General features: G+C 37.5%; 1 protein-coding gene across 15 annotated transcripts in view; it reads right to left on the bottom strand.

Annotated features, from left to right (window-relative positions):
* Positions 1-18,459, bottom strand: part of TEX11 (testis expressed 11) — a 40,437-nt gene that overhangs the window by 10,308 nt on the left and 11,670 nt on the right. For 13 of the 15 annotated variants that reach the window (XR_012777271.1, XR_012777272.1, XM_075512957.1 and 10 more), the window contains 15 exons: positions 17,115-17,196; positions 15,248-15,326; positions 13,439-13,590; positions 12,636-12,721; positions 11,353-11,490; positions 10,440-10,542; positions 9,192-9,316; positions 8,331-8,416; positions 7,596-7,649; positions 6,799-6,839; positions 5,457-5,543; positions 3,744-3,814; positions 3,066-3,182; positions 2,115-2,187; positions 470-619 (listed from right to left, as the gene is read on the bottom strand). Coding sequence is in view for 13 of the 15 variants with exons in the window: in XM_075512957.1 (XP_075369072.1) it covers positions 470-619; positions 2,115-2,187; positions 3,066-3,182; positions 3,744-3,814; positions 5,457-5,543; positions 6,799-6,839; positions 7,596-7,649; positions 8,331-8,416; positions 9,192-9,316; positions 10,440-10,542; positions 11,353-11,490; positions 12,636-12,721; positions 13,439-13,590; positions 15,248-15,326; positions 17,115-17,196 (1,444 nt within the window). In the remaining 2 variants the exon portion in view is untranslated. The remainder of the gene's footprint in view (positions 1-469; positions 620-2,114; positions 2,188-3,065; positions 3,183-3,743; positions 3,815-5,456; positions 5,544-6,798; positions 6,840-7,595; positions 7,650-8,330; positions 8,417-9,191; positions 9,317-10,439; positions 10,543-11,352; positions 11,491-12,635; positions 12,722-13,438; positions 13,591-15,247; positions 15,327-17,114; positions 17,197-18,459) is intronic. The other 2 variants (XM_075512949.1, XM_075512953.1) reach the window with 2 other exon arrangements.

Below are 18,459 nucleotides of genomic sequence, written 5' to 3'. Positions count from 1 at the left end.
GATGAAAGTATGGTACAGTATAGAGAAGTGCTATTTACAAATTAACTACACTAACTTTAAGTTGAAATTGCATATCTATCCAAAGTCCAGATCCTAAAACTTCTGTATTGGGGCATGAATCAACTAGGGTCATTCTCTGGCCTTTGCCAGTTTGGAGCTTGTAGAAGTTTATCTGAATAATCTTGTCCAGACTTGTAACCTATACAAATGTCTCAGGGTATAGAAATGGAAGGATGTCGCAAATTTCTGGTTCATCATCCACGTAACACGGTATTTCAAAATACAGATCTCCTAATGTTGCTGAGATCCTACACATCTTTGCTTCAGGACACAACATATATTGTTAGACCCATTTTCTGCATGCTGCACAACACATGATAATCCTGGTCACCCCAAATGAACAGGAAAGAGCAACGAAAGCCGTTTTTCATGACTTGAAGAACTATGAAAGTACAAATGCAGTCCTTACATGCAATGATTTCTAGCGTCTTGACCTCTATTTGTGGTTGCTCCCATACTGACTCCATAAGGTTATGGAGTGTTGGATCATTCAGTTTGGATCTTGCTTCAAATTCATAAAGCAGCAACAATGTGTCTGTTGGGTCTTTAGCAAAATCTCCTACAGAAGAGACAGAATTGCCTGTATGTAATGATTCATTTTCTTAAAGCCACGTGGTGTACCATAAGGTATGAATTTTCTTTCCAACAGGCAGAAAAACCATTAAGGTACTCAGATTTAACGGTAGAGCAAGTGGAATTCTGAAGCAGTCTTGGACAGAAACCTCAGATGTCCAAAGCACAACCCCACCAACCACCATGCCTCCCTACCTCCCCCCCGCAAAAAGAATCTGGATTGTCTGTAATTGGCTAAATTCATGCAACCTTCCTAGGCAAGGTAATAGCTACTAGGGAAGCTATTTTCATTGACAGGTAAAAGAGGTAACAGAAGGCCACCAGCTCAGAAAGGTCAGCTTATGAAACAAGTTATCATCAGCTCCAAATTTTTCTATAGGACTTGTCCCCTTTCTGGTAGAAAAGCCCTCAGGAAATCCTTAAACACAGAAGAAGGGTGGGAGAACAGTAGAACTGCTAGGAAGGTGTAAACCTGATATAAATGCCAAACAATCCTTTACTGAACTACCACAAAGACCTTTGTTTTTACATCTAAAAGACATTCTCAGCTTCCTCCAGGGCAACAGACTTGTCCACACATTGGCCAAGGTCTAGTGAAGAAGTGAAGGAAGCACCAGGCTACTGTTCCACAAACCTCTGCAGGAGAAGCTCCAATATGTCCCTGTCCTGAGATAATCAACCCCTTGGGATTCTAAGGATGGAAAATTAAAAGGGAAGGAGTCTTCCTGAGTTATCTTGCCTTCAGTGCAAAAGGGCAAACAGAATCTCAAATCCAGGCCATATAATGAACCTTTCATTCTGAAATTTTAAGGGGAAAAAAACCAGCAAGTAAATTTCCTGACAAAAGTGAAATACTAATGCATCTTACAATGGAAACTCCACAGTGTTCCAAACCTATAACTGAAAAGAAACCAGACCACAGGCCAGACAAGGACTGCCTAATCGAATTTTTCTGCCAATATACTACCAAAAAAGTGAAGCACGCATCCTCTAGGCTAACAGTCACTCAGCATCTCAGCTGTCAGCTGAAAGCATGCCAGACTCCAGTAATATCCAATCTAAATTGACATGGAATAGTCAGGGAACAGAGGATGGGTTTTGGCACTTCAAAGTATGGTAGCAGGACTTTCTGTATTCTGAAATGCCTTATATGGGAAGAGGCTAGCAAAACTATTAAAACAGTGCAAGAGCGACTCCACTCTAGAGCAAAAAGCTTGGAGCTCCTTAAGGTTTAAGACAGAACAGTCAACGCAACTTCACTTTGAAAGATTGTTCCATACTTCACAGCACCTATACAATAAAAAGCCTGCAATGACATACAAAAAACAGTACTTGGCTTTGCCAATTCTTTTATCGTATTGCCGTATATCTGCTTCAACACTCTTCAGCTGAGACAGCAATTCCACGTGCCCTGCATTTTTCATTAATACAGTGACTACGTCTAACAGTTACATGTGCTGAACAGACACTTTGTAGCTTACCTGTTAATTTCAGAACTTTCCATATCTCCTTGCATGCCTGGAGATGTTGAAGGGCCTGAGTCAAAAGTTCTGTCTATTTTACAAAATTTAAGAAGTTATTTTTGCCATAGTTTTAAAAAGGAAGGGATATGTCACAACTGACAGGGTCTTTATATCTAACTATAAAATAAATTAAGAATCAGTCTAATTAGTACATCATCTACACCAGTTACAGGTTTTTGGGGTTGTTTTTTTCCCCTCTCTTTTTTAAGACCTCCACATCTCAGACAAAGCCTCTTCACACTGAACGTTCCATTGGTCCAGAAAGAACCATATGGGTTCCTATGGGACATCATTTATTTTAGCTCCCAAGCATAAAATAGTGCTATTGAGACTGACAAACCACTAAATTCCACAACAGAAATTGCTGTGCATTGCTCTCCACAAAAGTAAGTTTCTACAACAATCACTGTACAGCAGACTTCCGTACTTCCTTCATAACCACTGTACATCTTCCTTAATCTTCTTACCACAGTAAGTACAACACCCCCCAAAAAAGGATGTATCCATAAAAACCAAGAAAAATTGCGAGCTTTATCACAACCATACTGGTAACTACTTTCAGCGATGGCATAATCCTAAAGATGCAGTAATTATCTGCCTGACCAACCAATGTTTAGCAGCAGACTCCTTACATAATATATAAGGTAGACCGAAATTCCTCTAAGAGAAGGTACTGCCATGACCCCTTGCTGATGCAAATCTGTTCAAATCCACTGAAGTTAACAGAACTAATTTACAGAAATCCAATTGTCTGGAAAGCACTAGATGCATTGATTCTAATTAACTATGAAAGGTTCCCATGCTTACATTCTCAATATCCTGTTCTGAGTGAAACAACTAAGACTTCAAAATTAAAAAAAAAAAGCTACATTGATACATACAGAATCAGTTAACAGAGCAATGCCCTACCTGTTCAGAACGTGTTACTTCTTGTCTCCCCATTTCCAGATCAACTGCAGCTGCCATTAACAGGCACGTCTTCTGAGCAATTAGAACAGCTTTGTCAGAAGGACAAAACTGGGACAACTGACACCAAAAATAGGAAAAGGTAATGAGAATTCTGCCCATATAAAGCAATTTGCTCGTGAACAGATGATTGCCGAGTCTCCTCTATGACACCTCTAGTAATCAGTCATGAATAGTATATATTCATATTGCAATTTTACTTACACAATTACACAAGAAGATTATTTAAATATAAAGTGTAAAGCAGTGTTGAAGTCCCCTCTCTACAAACACATACAAAACTGACAGTGTTGGTAGAAGTTCAGTATGGAGATTAGGACTCGAGTACTTAACATGTTTGTATTAACGATACAGCTTCCAAACATCAGAATCCATTCATTTTAGAAAGTTCTCATTGAAGTCTAAGTTTCTTATGACATTTTTAAGCAACAGAATGTAAAGTATGACAATAATGCTTACATTTTGTATTACAAGTCAATCTCCTTCTGACAAAAGTGCTCCGTCTTCAGAGCATACAAGCATGTCTCCAAGGAGATACCCAATACATGGATGTAACTTCTAATAGAACTAGACAGATTACAATGTTCCTCAATCAGAGATACTATTAGCAAGAGTACATACCTTGAAAGACAGTAGAAAAAAATCCCTCATCTTTTCAGGGCAGCCCCTGAACTGTACAGCTAAGTTCCAAGCTAACAAAAACATAAAAAAATGGAGACTAGAATAAAAGTCTTCAGCGTTATGCATATGCCCATCTAATCTCTAGTAATAGGCCGTTCACATTCTACAATTCAATTTCTTAATCAAAATATCATCAACAGCTCATTTAGCAACAGCAAGAAATACTGTTATTAGTGATTTGTTAAAATAGCTTATTCATGCTTTCAAATTTTGTCTTAATAATTTCATCATAACCAAGTATTCATTCTACTATATACCCTACCCACAAGAGCATGAATTGGAAGAAGCATTTTCTTACATTAGTAAAAAAACCCTAGTATCTGAATAAAAGTGTTGAACAATATTCCCAAGACAAATTACAAAAAAAAAAAAAAAAAAAAAAAGGAAAAAACCCCACATTTTGAAACATTCTCCATTTTACCCCAGCAGTGTCAAGTACATGGCAATTAAATACACAATTCTGATTAGTAAATGGATGAGCCATCTAAAGACAATCAAATGATTTATGTATCAGAATCTGACCCAATTAAATGTTTAGATTCTACAGTGACTTTGCAGATTTTAACTTCCATGTTAATTTATTCCCCAGGGCATGTTTTTGTAGTCTTTGAATTGTTTATTCTGTGAGTGAGAATGCTGCCTTGGAAAGGTCATGGTCACCACAGATTCCATTCACACTCACGTTACTATATTTGACCTCTGCTGCTTCTCTCCCTCCTTTGCTACTCTTTATTGGAGCACGGCTACATTGTGAGGATGTGTGCAAAAACTCGTCATAGCAGATGTCTTCTGTTATTGATTTCAACTATTTTCTCTCCTGTATGCTCTGGCAGAAGCAAGAATCTGAAAAATTGCTTCAACCCATTACCCTACACTTATATTTTTATTTATAGACAGCAAATGCAGTGACTCCTTTACCAAAACAGCGTAACAAGACTACTAAATGAGGATCCAGAGACATGCTATGGATAGTGCTTAGGACAGCTCCATGGGAGCTGCATTTCCCACTAGGAAACACTTTATCTATGATAATGTTTGCTGTTTAGATTTCATATACTGTAGTTCAAGGCAAACTCCAGCACTGCTGATTTGAGGGACTAATGAAGACAGTCTATCTGGGTGGCAGAAGTAAGCTCATACTGCACCAATCACACCAGTACACTCATCTGAACTTCCCAATTCTTATTTTGCCTACAAGAGAATACGCATACTCAGGATCAGCAGTAAGGTTTTTTAATTGCTCTTAGCAGCATTTTTTTTTCAGACATTGAAGAAAACCATTTAAATTTTACTTCTATAACAGAGTCTTGGTAGTGAAGGGCTAACTAAGAGAAAAATGGTGAACTCTGAAGAGTTGTATCATTCACACATACAACAATTCCTGTGGTGAAGGGAATAATGTATCAGCTATCCCATCAGTCAAACAGACCTTGTGTGAGTACATGTCTTGATAACTGACTTAAAACACGAGCCATATCAGATAGTTTCAGAAGCCAGAAAGCGCAGGAGAACTTTAAGACTAGTTAAGGTAGCAACTGCCAAAGGTGACAAGTTTTATAAATCTACTACATCTTTAAACACTTCTTTCTTCCTTAAGGTCTGGCTAAGTGGAGGCGGAGGGGATTCAGTTTAGATTTTGAGAATGCAACCTACCAACTTTTCTAAACCAGTGAGCTTCAAGGATCCTCATGTCCCCTGTAAATTTCCTTTCTGTGAAAGATTCAGCAAGCCTCTTGTGAGCTGCAGAAAATGTGTTGTTCAATATGTAAGTAACACTTTCTGAGCAGAATAAAAACATTTCCAAGTCTAATAACTACACCACAAAACAAAGGTTTCCAAAACTCCCATATAATTCCTGATGAAGAGTTATTCTCACAACTTAAATCTAATATGCTTGACCAGAGAAGCTTATAAAAAAAAAAATCAAAAGGCGCCTCAAGCAGCATTTTAGATAAGATATATAAGGCTGCCAACAAGTACTGCCTCTTCAAAGTTTACTGACACTGACGTCTAATGCAGAGGAGTTTTACCTAATTTCACAAAAAGTTGAGGATTTTTAAATTTAACAACAGGTTTGAGGCCTTTCTTCAAGGAAACTTTAATTAATTTAATTCTAGTCTTCATTCTCTTCTCTTAGTTGCAGTAAGAACGGCTAATGTAGAAGAAGTTCTACAATCATTAACTTTCTTGTCCAAGATAGGAAGAGAGGGTTAAAAAAGATTTAGTGAAAGTAAGTATTTCTGCTGATGGAGAAAAGGTCCTCTGTAAAACTCCTGTATCTTTTCCAATACAAACAAGACAATTCTTTTTCGAAGGACAGCACAACTTAAAAGTGAGAACCAATTTTGACAAGCCTTTCCCATCTTTCAGCAATTTGCTATTACTCCTTGCAGTTTTCTAAGCCTTCCAGGGCAAAAAAATTAGCATCAACTTAATTTAAAAAATGCTCCCTTTTAAACAGCTAGAACAGCAAAGACTACCATTGGCATTTAATTAATGCCAGTAGAAAGTTATGCTGTTAATTCCGTTTACAAAACCAAACTTCTTCCTTTTGTGGTAGCCCTGCTACTAAAGATACTAACTTGGTTCCTGCCAATGCAGTCAGAGTAGGAGACTGTTACTTGAGGCCACCCAGGCTGTGGCTTGTACCCAAATATCTGTTGTTTGCACGCATGGCCTTATGAAGAATTAAAGTGAAAAATGCCTACATGAAACTGACCCTTTGTCTGAGAGAAGTTCCCAAGTACAGGCTTTGCTAGAAACAGTTTTTCCAACACTAGCCTGCAAGCTTTCCATGGCAAAACCCTGTAGCACTGAGATCCAACTTCACAAAACTGTTGAATCGCCAGTTTTAATTTTCACCAATTTCAGTGGGAAGCTGGGAACCTAGACTGAAATAAGAAGTCTAAACATTTGGTTGGCATGTACCTAATCATATAATAAAATGTTCACAGATGGAAGAACTACAGAAAAAGTAAATAAAACAAAAGCATACCCAAGGTCAAGTAAGTCAGCATTGAGTTTATATCTTCATCTCTAGAATGGAGGAAAAACTAAGTTTTAGAAAACGTTTGATTAACTTTCTTACAACAGAATACATTACTTATGTTGGAATACAACATCTCCATAATTATGGATATAATCATTCTTCCCCTGACAAACATCTCAGGCATTAGAAAATTCTAGCATTTGAAGATGCAGAAGGAGTACTGAAGGCCTGCAAAAAGTTTTACTGATCTGCAGCAGTGCAGGTCATAGAAGCGTAGAGCGATTTTCTCAGTTGTTGGGGCTGCAGGCTAAGCTTCAAACCCTACTGACGCTACACTGTTTTCTTGACAGTCAAAATCCAGCAGTACAGTTCTCCAACTTCTAAGCCAACACACCATTTGCTAATGCCACATTTGCTTAAGCCACTACCAAGTGGCTAGTGTTCAGCAAGGGAGGTCCCACTCTGAAGTTCTCACTCAGAACTTCTGAAAGATATCACATCCTAGTGTCAAAGTTAAAGAGGTTGCTTAGCTCACATTCCCCATCGAAAATACCTGACAGTCTTACACATTAATAAAAGAGGAAGGCAAAGAGCAAACATTTAAAGGAAAGGTTATATAAGTAGAAAAGATGTTCCTATGTGATGTCATTAGGTCAAGCTGAGAAGTCATCTGGGTGGACCTTTTACTAGCATAAAAACTAATCTCTTGATTACTCTGCAAGAAAAATAAGCCCATCAAGAAAATATTACACCATTTGTACAACATATCCACCACAAGAAAATGGTTTTGCAAATGGACTCACCTTTTCTCTTCATTTTCCGCCATGACCTTTGACAACGTAAGACGAACCAAACATCTAAATATGAGAAAAACAAGCAATGAAGAAACAAGACTTTTTTTCCAACAGTGTACTTTGTCCTAATTTCCCAAAAAGGATCCCACTTTTCTTCCTTACGCTATCAGTCCGTAGAACTCATAGAAGAATTCAAAGTGTCAAACCAAGAATAAGATTATACTATTTCCCACCCTATTTCCTTATTTTGTATATCACTTTGTTAAATCACGTAACAGTAAGTAAATAAGTGTACTTTAACAGAGGCTTTAAGCAAATATTGGAACAAATACATCTGTCTCACAATATTTGTTTTTATAAACATGATGGAATATTTCAGTAAGAAGATATCGCTTCACCAGAGGATACAAATGAACTGGTATTTTCACCAAATATATTGTTGTAATCTCATTAGAGTCACTGTTCGTCATCTGTTCAAATCACAATGTAATCATAAAATTCAGAGCAACTAATACTATTTGTTTGGGAGAGACTTGGAATATCTGTAGATATTGAGTTCAGACTTGAGGTACATCTGCAGCACCAAAAAGACTGCTAACTAATCTTTCATCTACTCTGTTTTCCACCTTCCTCAATATATATAATGTTCAATATATATGTATATAATATTCAAAAAGAATAAATTCTTTCTGAAAAATAAACCAGTAAAATTTCTCTTTCCTTGTAAATATATTGAATTCTCACTTTAAAGCAGCAAATAATTGTCGGCAGTCCTGTAAATGTTCAGACAAATACTCCAAAGCTTTGATAGCCACAACTTGTTGTTCATTCTGAAAAGAAATTAAAACATTTTGTATAAATTCCACTCCCTCAGTTACCGCCAAAAAAAAAAAAACAAACCCCAAGCAACAGCATATTCCAAAAGTCTGTGCCATCTACTAGTAGGAAAAAGAACAAAGGACTCTGCACAGAAGATCCTCAGAGTCAAGAGAAAACCATTAAGGAGAGATCATACAATTCCACGCACAAAGAGCCTATGGCAAGAATAGAATCAGTACAAGTTGGCAAGGCTTTCATGCCTTACACTGCTATGAACAAAGCCCTAAAAGGCAACAAAAAGCCTCTTCTAATTATGCCAATGTAATCAGCTAGTTCAGACATCACTCAAGTCACCAACCAAGAGGCAAATAGGAGGGACAAGTGAATTTTCAGTCTTTCATCGTTGACTTATGTGTATTTTGTACACAGCATGTCAAAGATCCCCCTAGCACATCAAAGATCAAATCCCAGAGCAGAAAAAGATGTAACATTTTGCTAAGGAGAATTTTACAGAAATGCACCATGTAATTTCCAGATACCAACTTTATAACTCAGAATCCTTTATTTTCCTGAAGAAATATTAAAAAATACAATTTCTTTATATGTGAAATCAATTTCTACTTTGCATTACACAACACATTTGAGTGAGACCTTGGTCATAGAAGCATGAAATACTTAGAAATGCATGAAATACACAGAAATATTAAGAGTAGGCCAGGTTACAAAGGTTACAGCTGTCCTACTTATATCAATAAAGCAAAGTAAAGACAATGTTATCTACTCTACCTCTAAAGCAATCTGGGCAGCTAAACTCAGGAGGTTAGTGCCTGTATTTTCATCCACTCTCAGCTTGTTTTCATGTTGAGATGGCTTTTCTGCTAGCTTCCCCATTTCAATAACTGCTTCCACAGCTGAAATACACATAGGGAAAAATTAAATTTTTTTAATAGAAGCAATTAGAAGGTGGGAAGTTCTACTGTTTTAATGAGGCTTTAGAAACAACTTAGGAAAGGCTATAATTTTTTTTAATATGAAAAACCAAGACAAGAAAACCTGACCATACCAGCACTTCCCCACAATTATGCATTTCTTCCTAAAGAGGTGCCAAAAGGCTTTCCAAGCTACTAATCTAAGGAAACAAAGATGCCATACAAATGAAACTCTATCTCACATCCTTAATTTCGTTCTGCTAAATAATTGTTTATCACCAAAGACAGAAGACTTTCTCTAATATATTGTCTGGGCGTGATTCCAAGCTCCCACGTCTTGGCTTATGCTAAGGGTGCTGCTGCTTTTATGTTCACACTGTGCTGTGATTCCCACTCTATATTATGTGAACAAATTATGCTGTCATTAAAAAGATGTATAGAGAACAATTAATTGGCACAGAATTCATCAGAAAATAAGTTCTGCATGTTACTCTGTATTCTAAGTAAGTATAGACTGTATTTCTCAATTTTCATTACTTGAGCTAAGATTCTTGTTAAAATATGAAATGGAAGAACTCATTATAAAGAAGAAAGGGTCTATAGAGATATGTCATTCTGTAAGTCATCTCAGTAATTCATGTATTTTCTCATGTATACATGAGAAATTCATGTATTTCAGGCTCTACTTGTCCAGAGAAATTAAGAGAAGCAATACTGGTTCAGTTAAGGTTCATTTAGCTCAGTGTCATTTTCTTATATTGTATATGCATACAAAAGAATATTAGATACAGTAAGTATACAATGATTCTCACCCTGGGATGGTACTATAGCTTCTGCCTATGGGAAGATTAGAGACTTCCTAGCCAGAGGCTCCAGCCAGACAATATCAGATATGGCAATGGACTTCACATCTTACATACTGTGTGCAAAAAGCATCCCACTCTGACAGTTAAAATCTGACAGTTTCAATGACTTTATAGACCCTTCTTCTAGCTTCCCTCAATTGTGTCTTTCTCAAGATGAACAGTCCAAACCTCCTTAGTATCTTCTAACATATTTGGCACTTCTGCTCCTTGTAGTGGACCCTTTATTGCTCAAGTTCTACCTTTATCAGTATCTTTCTCCATCACTGCAATCTTATAGACAATGAATTTAGTAAAGATGCCATTTGGATCACACCTCTCTGCTTCTTTAATTGCCTCTTTAGCCTATTCACAGAAGAGATTAAAGGAAATCAGTAAATTACATCTTAAAATCAGTAATATAATTTGCAATAGAAGACAGCTAAAAAGATACACAAAATGTTAATGGTTATATTGTTGGTATTTGTATAATTACTCAAGAAGTTTGGTTGCTAACAACATCTTCCCTGGAAAGCAAAGCAAAGTGACAAGAGCAGAAGATAGCACCAAAGGCTGACAATGACCAGACTGAGGAAAAAGCCAGTTCCTCTAAATTAGAGCTGCAGAATCAGAAAGCAAGAAATGCCCTGAGAGTGCTGAAAAATTAAACTCCCTTCTGTCACTTTGAACCGTGAAGTTTAACACCCCCAAACCACAAGGACTAGATAGGTAAAGCAGGTGAACTTCTCTGCAGAGGTGAGGGCTAACACACTGTTGTGGGATGTTCTAGTGAGACACATCAAATGTTTTTCCTGCCAGGGCTCATCTGTCTCGAAGAAAGGAGAACCTCTAATCTGAGAAGAAACCTGATATACTGACACATGGTCACACAGCTTGTGGACTGTTTCCCCCATTAGAATGATAGGTGATACAAGAGGCACCCATAGCAGCTAAGATGATGAACAACATCTCTCTGCTGGATGATGCCATAGCAGCTAAGGTGATGAACAACATCCCTCTGCCAGATGATGCAAGATAGGCAAAGACAGTTCCCTCTCTGAAAGCAAAAGAGGTACAGTAACAAAGATATAAATTAAGTCCCAATGACATAGCTACAAAAATAAAAACAATGCAAATAAATAAATAAATGTGTATACTTATATATTACATATACACCTTGTCAACTTGTTTCAGATGAAGATAGCAAGAAGCCATGTTCCTCTGCAGCTTAGCCAAGTTCTGATCTATCTGCCCAGGTGTGTAGAAGCTGACAGAATAATTGTACCAGTGAAGAGCTTCAGAATAGCTTTTTGCCTAGGAAATTTAAAAAAAAAAAAAAAAACAAAAACACCACACACCCTTATTTGGGTGATTAAACTGCCTATGTTTTCCCAAATTTAAAAAAAAAAAAAAAGGTTACAGGAAATGAAAGATTTAGATAATCAAGTATATTCTAGTGTAACCTTTCCCCCAGAAGAGCGATCATTGGTCCCACAACACAGGTAATACACATTAGGAGAACTGACGCTTTACCTATTCCTACTCTTCCCTTACTCTTATGCCCATTATCAAAGACAGGACACTGGACTAGATGGGTCATTTGTCTGACCCAGAAAGGACATTCTTATGACTAAATACAAAACAGAAATATCATGTCAAAAAAACTCTCTCTTCATGATACAAAGCAACTGAAACTAAGAGAAAGACAAAAGTGTTTTATTCCATACTATGCTGAAGACAGTACTTCCAACTATAGTTCCAATTTGGACAGAGAATTCATTTTAAAATGAGGAGGAAGGAAACTGTGTCATTAGCAAAATTCCTTCTTGACTATACAGATGAGAGGTAATAAAATGGCACATGTGTTTTTCTTTATATATTCAAGAAACGAGCATATGACAAATACAAGAATAGAACATGAGCTCATCTTCTCCAAATACTGAAAGAATAAGAAGCTATCTGGTTTTGAATAATAGTACTTAAATATACACTCACAGTACAAATGTGTATGAACTAAGATACAATGTAAGCATCCAAAGCTACTTTATATAGGCTAAAAAGAAAACCAGTATAGAAACGGTAACACTTCATGCTCCTTAAAGCAACAACTGACCGTCAGAGGGTAGGAATTGTAAAACAAACAGCTCAATGTAAAGAATATTTTAATTTTTTTGTACCCTTCCCAGGACAGAACCAGAATGATGGGCTGCACAGGTTCGTCAGCTGATCAGTTCTGGCCACAACTGTTCCCATGTACAAACCTTGAGATGAGGCTACCTGAAACTTCATGGAATGGAAAAGAGCACCCAACTGGATGAAAATAAAACTAGTCCCAACTGGAACAGGGATCTTAGTAACAGCTTGCACTCTAACCAAAAAGACACATACCAAAGAGGTCAGAAAAAGCAGATCTTAATTTTCACTGATACAAATGACAACACTACTGTTTGGTCCCAAACCTCATAATGTTTGGCAGCTCTGTCCCACAAGATGATGTGCAGCTGGTTCAAGGCTTCAGGCAACAGCTGTTTCCCAGTATAATGACCTGAAAAGATACTGCAAATCATCACTTTACAAGAACTTTAAGAAGCACACTGAGAAGCACTACCTAAGAAAGACCGTCCCATAGCCTACAACAAAAAAACACTGACACAGCAATAGTTTCAGCCAGGACCCAGTGTTTCATATCCTGCTTCTGGAAAAAAAAAAACCAAAACAAGTAAACAAAACCCCCAAAAAACAGCAAGTAAGAGAATAAATATTTTCATGCTTGAACAATGTAAATGTGGTTCTTGCACCTAGCTTGATGCTATGTAAAATACGGTTTGATTTCCAGCAGATCTGACAGTCAAAAAATACTACAATGCTACAGGTGCAACAGACCTGAAAAAGAAATTGTTATTCAGCTGCTCAAACAAGAATATGCAACCTGTTTTAATACTGACAAACAAAACCACATTGGGCTGGATGGACAGAGTATTAGCAGAACTTTTGATAAATGCTTCTAATCCCACATTTATCAGTCACACACAGTCTACACTAAGAAGGAGGAACTGTTCTAGCAAGTGAATTTAACCCTGAGCTTTATCATGAGTGTCATTCATTATGGAAGTTGAGAGTTATCATGCAAAATAAACATAAGGGAAAACAGACACAAATAGAAAGAAAGATGAGAATAAGCAAAAAAGTGAAAATCAGAATTCAAGACTTTAGCCAACTAAATCCAGCTTTCAGTAAACAGCAGCAAAAGATGGATACAGACCTACAATAATTTCTTCAACCTTTTGCTTAGCAAGCAGCTCTCTCTCATTCTGCAACAGGAACTCGATGTGCAGCAGGGTAATTTTTCCAAGGTCAGGTGAAGATTCAAATCGTTCAGGAACGGATTTCAGAAAATCAAAAACAACTGATTCCCTATTCACAAAGATGCATTTTTATGAGGCTGCACAAGAAGAGCTGTTAATTTTAATAGCGGCAGTTATTACTATGAAGTTATATTTAATAGCTGCAGTTCATCTACTCCATAGTAACCTATTAGCACATGCTTGTTCCACAGTATTCACAAGAAAGTTTACTCCTCGCAATGAAAGAGTAAGAATTTACTGCAAGATAGAAGCATATACATAGGTAATCTTGATGGAGCATTCAACAGTGTGAAATTTTATGCCTCAGTTTATTGTGCAGTGACTTGTTCATCCTTATACTGTTTTTCACAAGAATGATTCTAGGACTACAAACTCTTTTATTCTGAGGGTTAGTTAGTTAATGTGGAAGAAAGATTTCAGTCAGATAATTCCAGACTCATATATATATTATTCTAGATATATTATTCCAGATATACACTAAAAAGTTCTGTTTCATATCTTTATCAATGATCTGGACAAGGGGATCGAGTGCACCCTCAGTCAGTTTGCAGATGACACCAAGTTGGGCAGGAGTGTTGATCTGCTGGAGGGTAGGAAGGCTCTACAGAGGGATCTGGACAGGCTGGATCAATGGGCCAAAGCCAATTGTATGAGGTTCAACAAGGCTCGGTGCCAGATCCTACACTTGGGCCACAACAACCCCATGCAGCGCTACAGGCCTGGGGAAGGGTGGCTGGAAAGCTGCCTGGCAGAAAAGGACCTGGGGGTGTTGGTCAACAGCTGGATGAATATGAGCCAGCAATGTGCCCAGGTGGCCAAGGAGGCCAATAGCATCCTGGCTTGTATCAGAAATAGCGTGGCCAGCAGGACTAGGGACGTGATCGTGCCCCTGTACTCGGCACTGGTGAGGCCGCACCTCAAATACTGTGTTCGGTTTTGGGCCCCTCACTACAAGAGGTGCTGGAGTGTGTCCAAAGAAGGGCAACGAAGCTGGTGAAGGGTCTAGAGCACAAGGCTTAGGAGAAGTGGATGAGGGAACTGGGGCTGTTTAGCCTGGAGAAAAGGAGGCTCAGGGAAGACCTTATCGCTCTCTACAACTACCTGAAAGGAGGTTGTAGCAAGGTGGGTGTCGGTCTCTTCTCCCAAGCAACAAGTAATAGGACAAGAGGAAATGGCCTCAAGTTGCGCCAGGGGAGGTTTAGATTGGATATTAGGAAAAATTTCTTCACCGAAAGGGTTGTCAAGCATTGGAACAGGCTGCCCAGTGAAGTGGTTGAGTCACCGTCCCTGGAGGTATTCAAAAGACATGTAGATGTGGTGCTTAGGGACATGGTTTAGTGGTGGTCTTGGTAGTGTTAGGTTTACGGTTGGACTTGATGATCTTAAAGGTCTTTTCCAACCTAAACAAACAAAAAACACCCCCACAACCCAAAACCAACTAGATAGGGACAATCTTAATCAATCCGAAGTAAGGCTACAGCATTGCAAATTGCCACTCAACGTTATTTCACATGCTGTTCTGCTGCTGCCATGATCTGTATCACCTTGCTATAGAAAAGAGAGGCTCCCTCTCAAAACTGTTTACCTACCTCTGTGAGTTTTTATTTAAAATAAAGCATCATTGTATAATGGATGTTCTTTGCTTATAAAAGAACATCTACAAAGCCAAAATATTGTGTTCACCCCACTTAGTGATGCTTTCATACCTTCCATGCTCCAGCAGCAGTTTGGCAGTATTCAAACAAAAGTCTAAAGACAGCTCATGGTGCAGGAATTCTGCAACAGCTAGACAGAACACAAAGCAGTTGAGATTATTTAATCACCTTAGACACTTAACCACTCAATTTACCATTTACCTCTTACAGCTTCTTTGAAAACAAACAAACAAAAAAAAAACCCAAACAAAAAACCCCAATATAATAGTTCTAAAACAAAAGGAAGAATAAAACATGTCTATTATGCTTTGCCTTTTCTTTCACTGTACAATTAATGTAGTACTACAGAAGGGTGACAGACTGATAGCCCTGGAATTCTAGCCCTCTGTCTCTTTAAACAGGAACAGCATAGGCATTAGTAGCACCAACTTTTGCCTCAAGCTGCTGTCCATCAAAATGTCTCATCCTTATCCAACAGGAACCACTTAAGACTGAGATCAGTGCTCAGGCTGTGTGGTAGTATCACATTGCAATAGGAATTACTTAAGCCTAATGCCTTTAGCATCAGCTGTTGAATTGAGTGGTGCTGATAAGTAGGTATCAGTTTTAGACCACTCAGATAAAGTTTAAAAATTGCTAGACTGTGCTGGATGGTTAATAACAAGATTTATATATTTGCAGCTTGGATGAGATCAGAGAAGGAATACACAGGGACATGACTGTAACAGTTGTTAAAGGAAGCATTTCTAAGGCACCTGTGTACAAGTGCACAATACACAATTTTAGCCAAATGTCTAAAACTTAGCAGGAACCTTCTCTCAAAAGGAAGAGAAGTTGCAGTGCATGGACATAACGCTCTTTTCTGCCAGCTGTACAAGAAAAGACAGACATTCACTCATTAATAAATTTGCCTGAAAAACTGACTGAAGTCTTAGTGCTACTAAATATAAGCAGAGTGTGTTTTGATAGGCAACACTATGGCTTCACAATTCAAATTGCAGAACAGAAGCCAACCATTGCAATGGTAAGTTTTGAATAACTGTCCACTTGAAAGCTGACTGAAATTCCCCAGGAGCAATCTGAAATGGAGTTTCCATTCCTGCTAGTCTGGCAGCATTCAAACCATTCAGCTCTCTGCAAGAAATTCTTCATCTCATCGTACATTTATTTCTCAGGGCAGTCATTACACATCTGATGCTTTCCAACTATGAAGAGTACAAAGCCTCTCTTTCTTAAGATTTCATTATTTACGGAAATAAATTCCTCCTGATACACTACCCTTTCTGTATTAAAGTCTCCCCCAAAACTTTCTTTTCCTCTCATGTCAATAGAAAAATCAGTTCTCTTCAAATGACAAGTTTGAAGAATAAGGAGAAAAGAGTTTATATGCCCTACATAAACTAAATAAACTCTGGTAACGGAGGTTTATAATGACACACTGATCAGCACTTGATGTCTCAGCTAAATCTGCAAAATCACACAGAGAGAATAGCAACGTTTCACAAGCCTTTCTTCTATGCTGACTGCGTAAGAGACAATCCACCTTCACCCTTTTTGAGTAACTTTAGCCGTATGTCTAAAATAAAGCATACCTTTATATTGCTATATTTTCACTGTCTTCATTCTAACAGGCTTCAGAGTCTTCCCCCTTCCCTATTTCCAGCAAGTCTATTTAAATTCTCAACAAAAATAAAATCATGCTTAACTCAAACGTCCATTAGCACCTGGATAAATCCTCTGTAAGCACTGACTACTACATCTCACACTCCAAAACCAGAATGACATTTAGCTAATGAAGATTCCTCTAAAACATACAAGAAAGAAAAGAAAAAAAATAAATCCTATCTACAAGTCAGGCCATCTTCTTGGATATGGCGTAGTATGACCTTACTATGAAACCTATACAGAGCTGTGATACCTGAGCTGATATCTTCATCTGATGCTCCACTTTTAAGAAGAATTTTAACTTTCAAAAAAACCCCTGCTGGATGCAAATTCTCCTGCACAATGAAAAACAATACATTACTTGGACAGCTGTTTATAGAATACAGATCCTGTGAGAGTCCAGGACATTCATAACAGACAAACATCAGGAAATCACATACACTCTACTGTATTCTTCAGTTCCATTTTAATGACTGAAATAATAGGTAGGCAACTGGTAATATTTTCTTCTTAAATGCAATGTGCATCTTTATTATTTGTTCTTATACTGCCAAAAGACCATGAGGACAATGAAAGCAAGAGATACATGATTCTCATTTTGCTGTGGCCCATTTCTGATACTTTTAAATAGAAGTTGAACAATACTGAATGACAGAAACATTTCCTGCTTTTCTATGTATGAATTGGCTGGATTACTCTAAAATTAATATGAGCAGAATTCAAAGTATATTTATAATAATAATAATATGAAATTTAGGAGAGAACAATAGGATCAAATGGACATAATGAAGACTGTATACTACAGCTCTCACTAAAACACTGCACATTTCAGACTCTAGAATAAACACTTTCTTCTAGTTTTCCATACTCACATACAATATCAAAACATTCATTATCAAAAATTATTATAAAAACACTTTCCGCCTCAAAAGGTTTTGCAAAAAATAAATACAATAAAAACTGCAGAGGGCTTAGATACTGTAGTAGCATGTTATTTGAATTACTAAAATACACTGCCTTTTATCCTGATCTCACGAGCACGTGCATCATCATCTGTCTGAAAGTTTTAACAGCATGCAGAAAACTTAATTTGAGGTTTCATTTAAAACAGGATTTTATACTTAAAGCTTGTTTGGTATGAAACAGATACTGGAAATTTGAAGTTAACCAAAGATTGACTCTGGTCAACCAAAGACAAATATAAATTTTTCATATTTAAGTTACTCTAACTAACCTGAAAAGATAGAAGCACAAAATTAATTCAAGTCTTTATATGGGAAACGGAATTTGTACAAGAGCAAGAGATCTCACTGTAGCAACTGCTTAGAGATATATGAACTTTCTTCAGGGTAGCTGGTATGTTTATACAGCTCATTTTTCAGGTTCCAGAAGAAATACAGCCATGTTAGTAAAGTGCAATAGCTAAATTAATTGTTTGAAATAAGACTAATGCAGCATGGCTACACAGCTTTCAAAACTGAACTCTGGCGCTTGCTCAAACATTTGTACAGATGGGGACTCAAAATGTAGTATGGACACATCCATTATAACCCAAAGCAAGACCAAAGGTCTGGTGCATAAAAAGCCAGCTGCTATAA

This window comes from Mycteria americana, chromosome 10, assembly GCF_035582795.1.
Source record: "Mycteria americana isolate JAX WOST 10 ecotype Jacksonville Zoo and Gardens chromosome 10, USCA_MyAme_1.0, whole genome shotgun sequence".
NCBI classification, from domain to species: domain Eukaryota; kingdom Metazoa; phylum Chordata; class Aves; order Ciconiiformes; family Ciconiidae; genus Mycteria; species Mycteria americana.
Note: the sequence above shows the minus strand (reverse complement) of the source record. Positions and strands in the feature narration are given on the sequence as shown.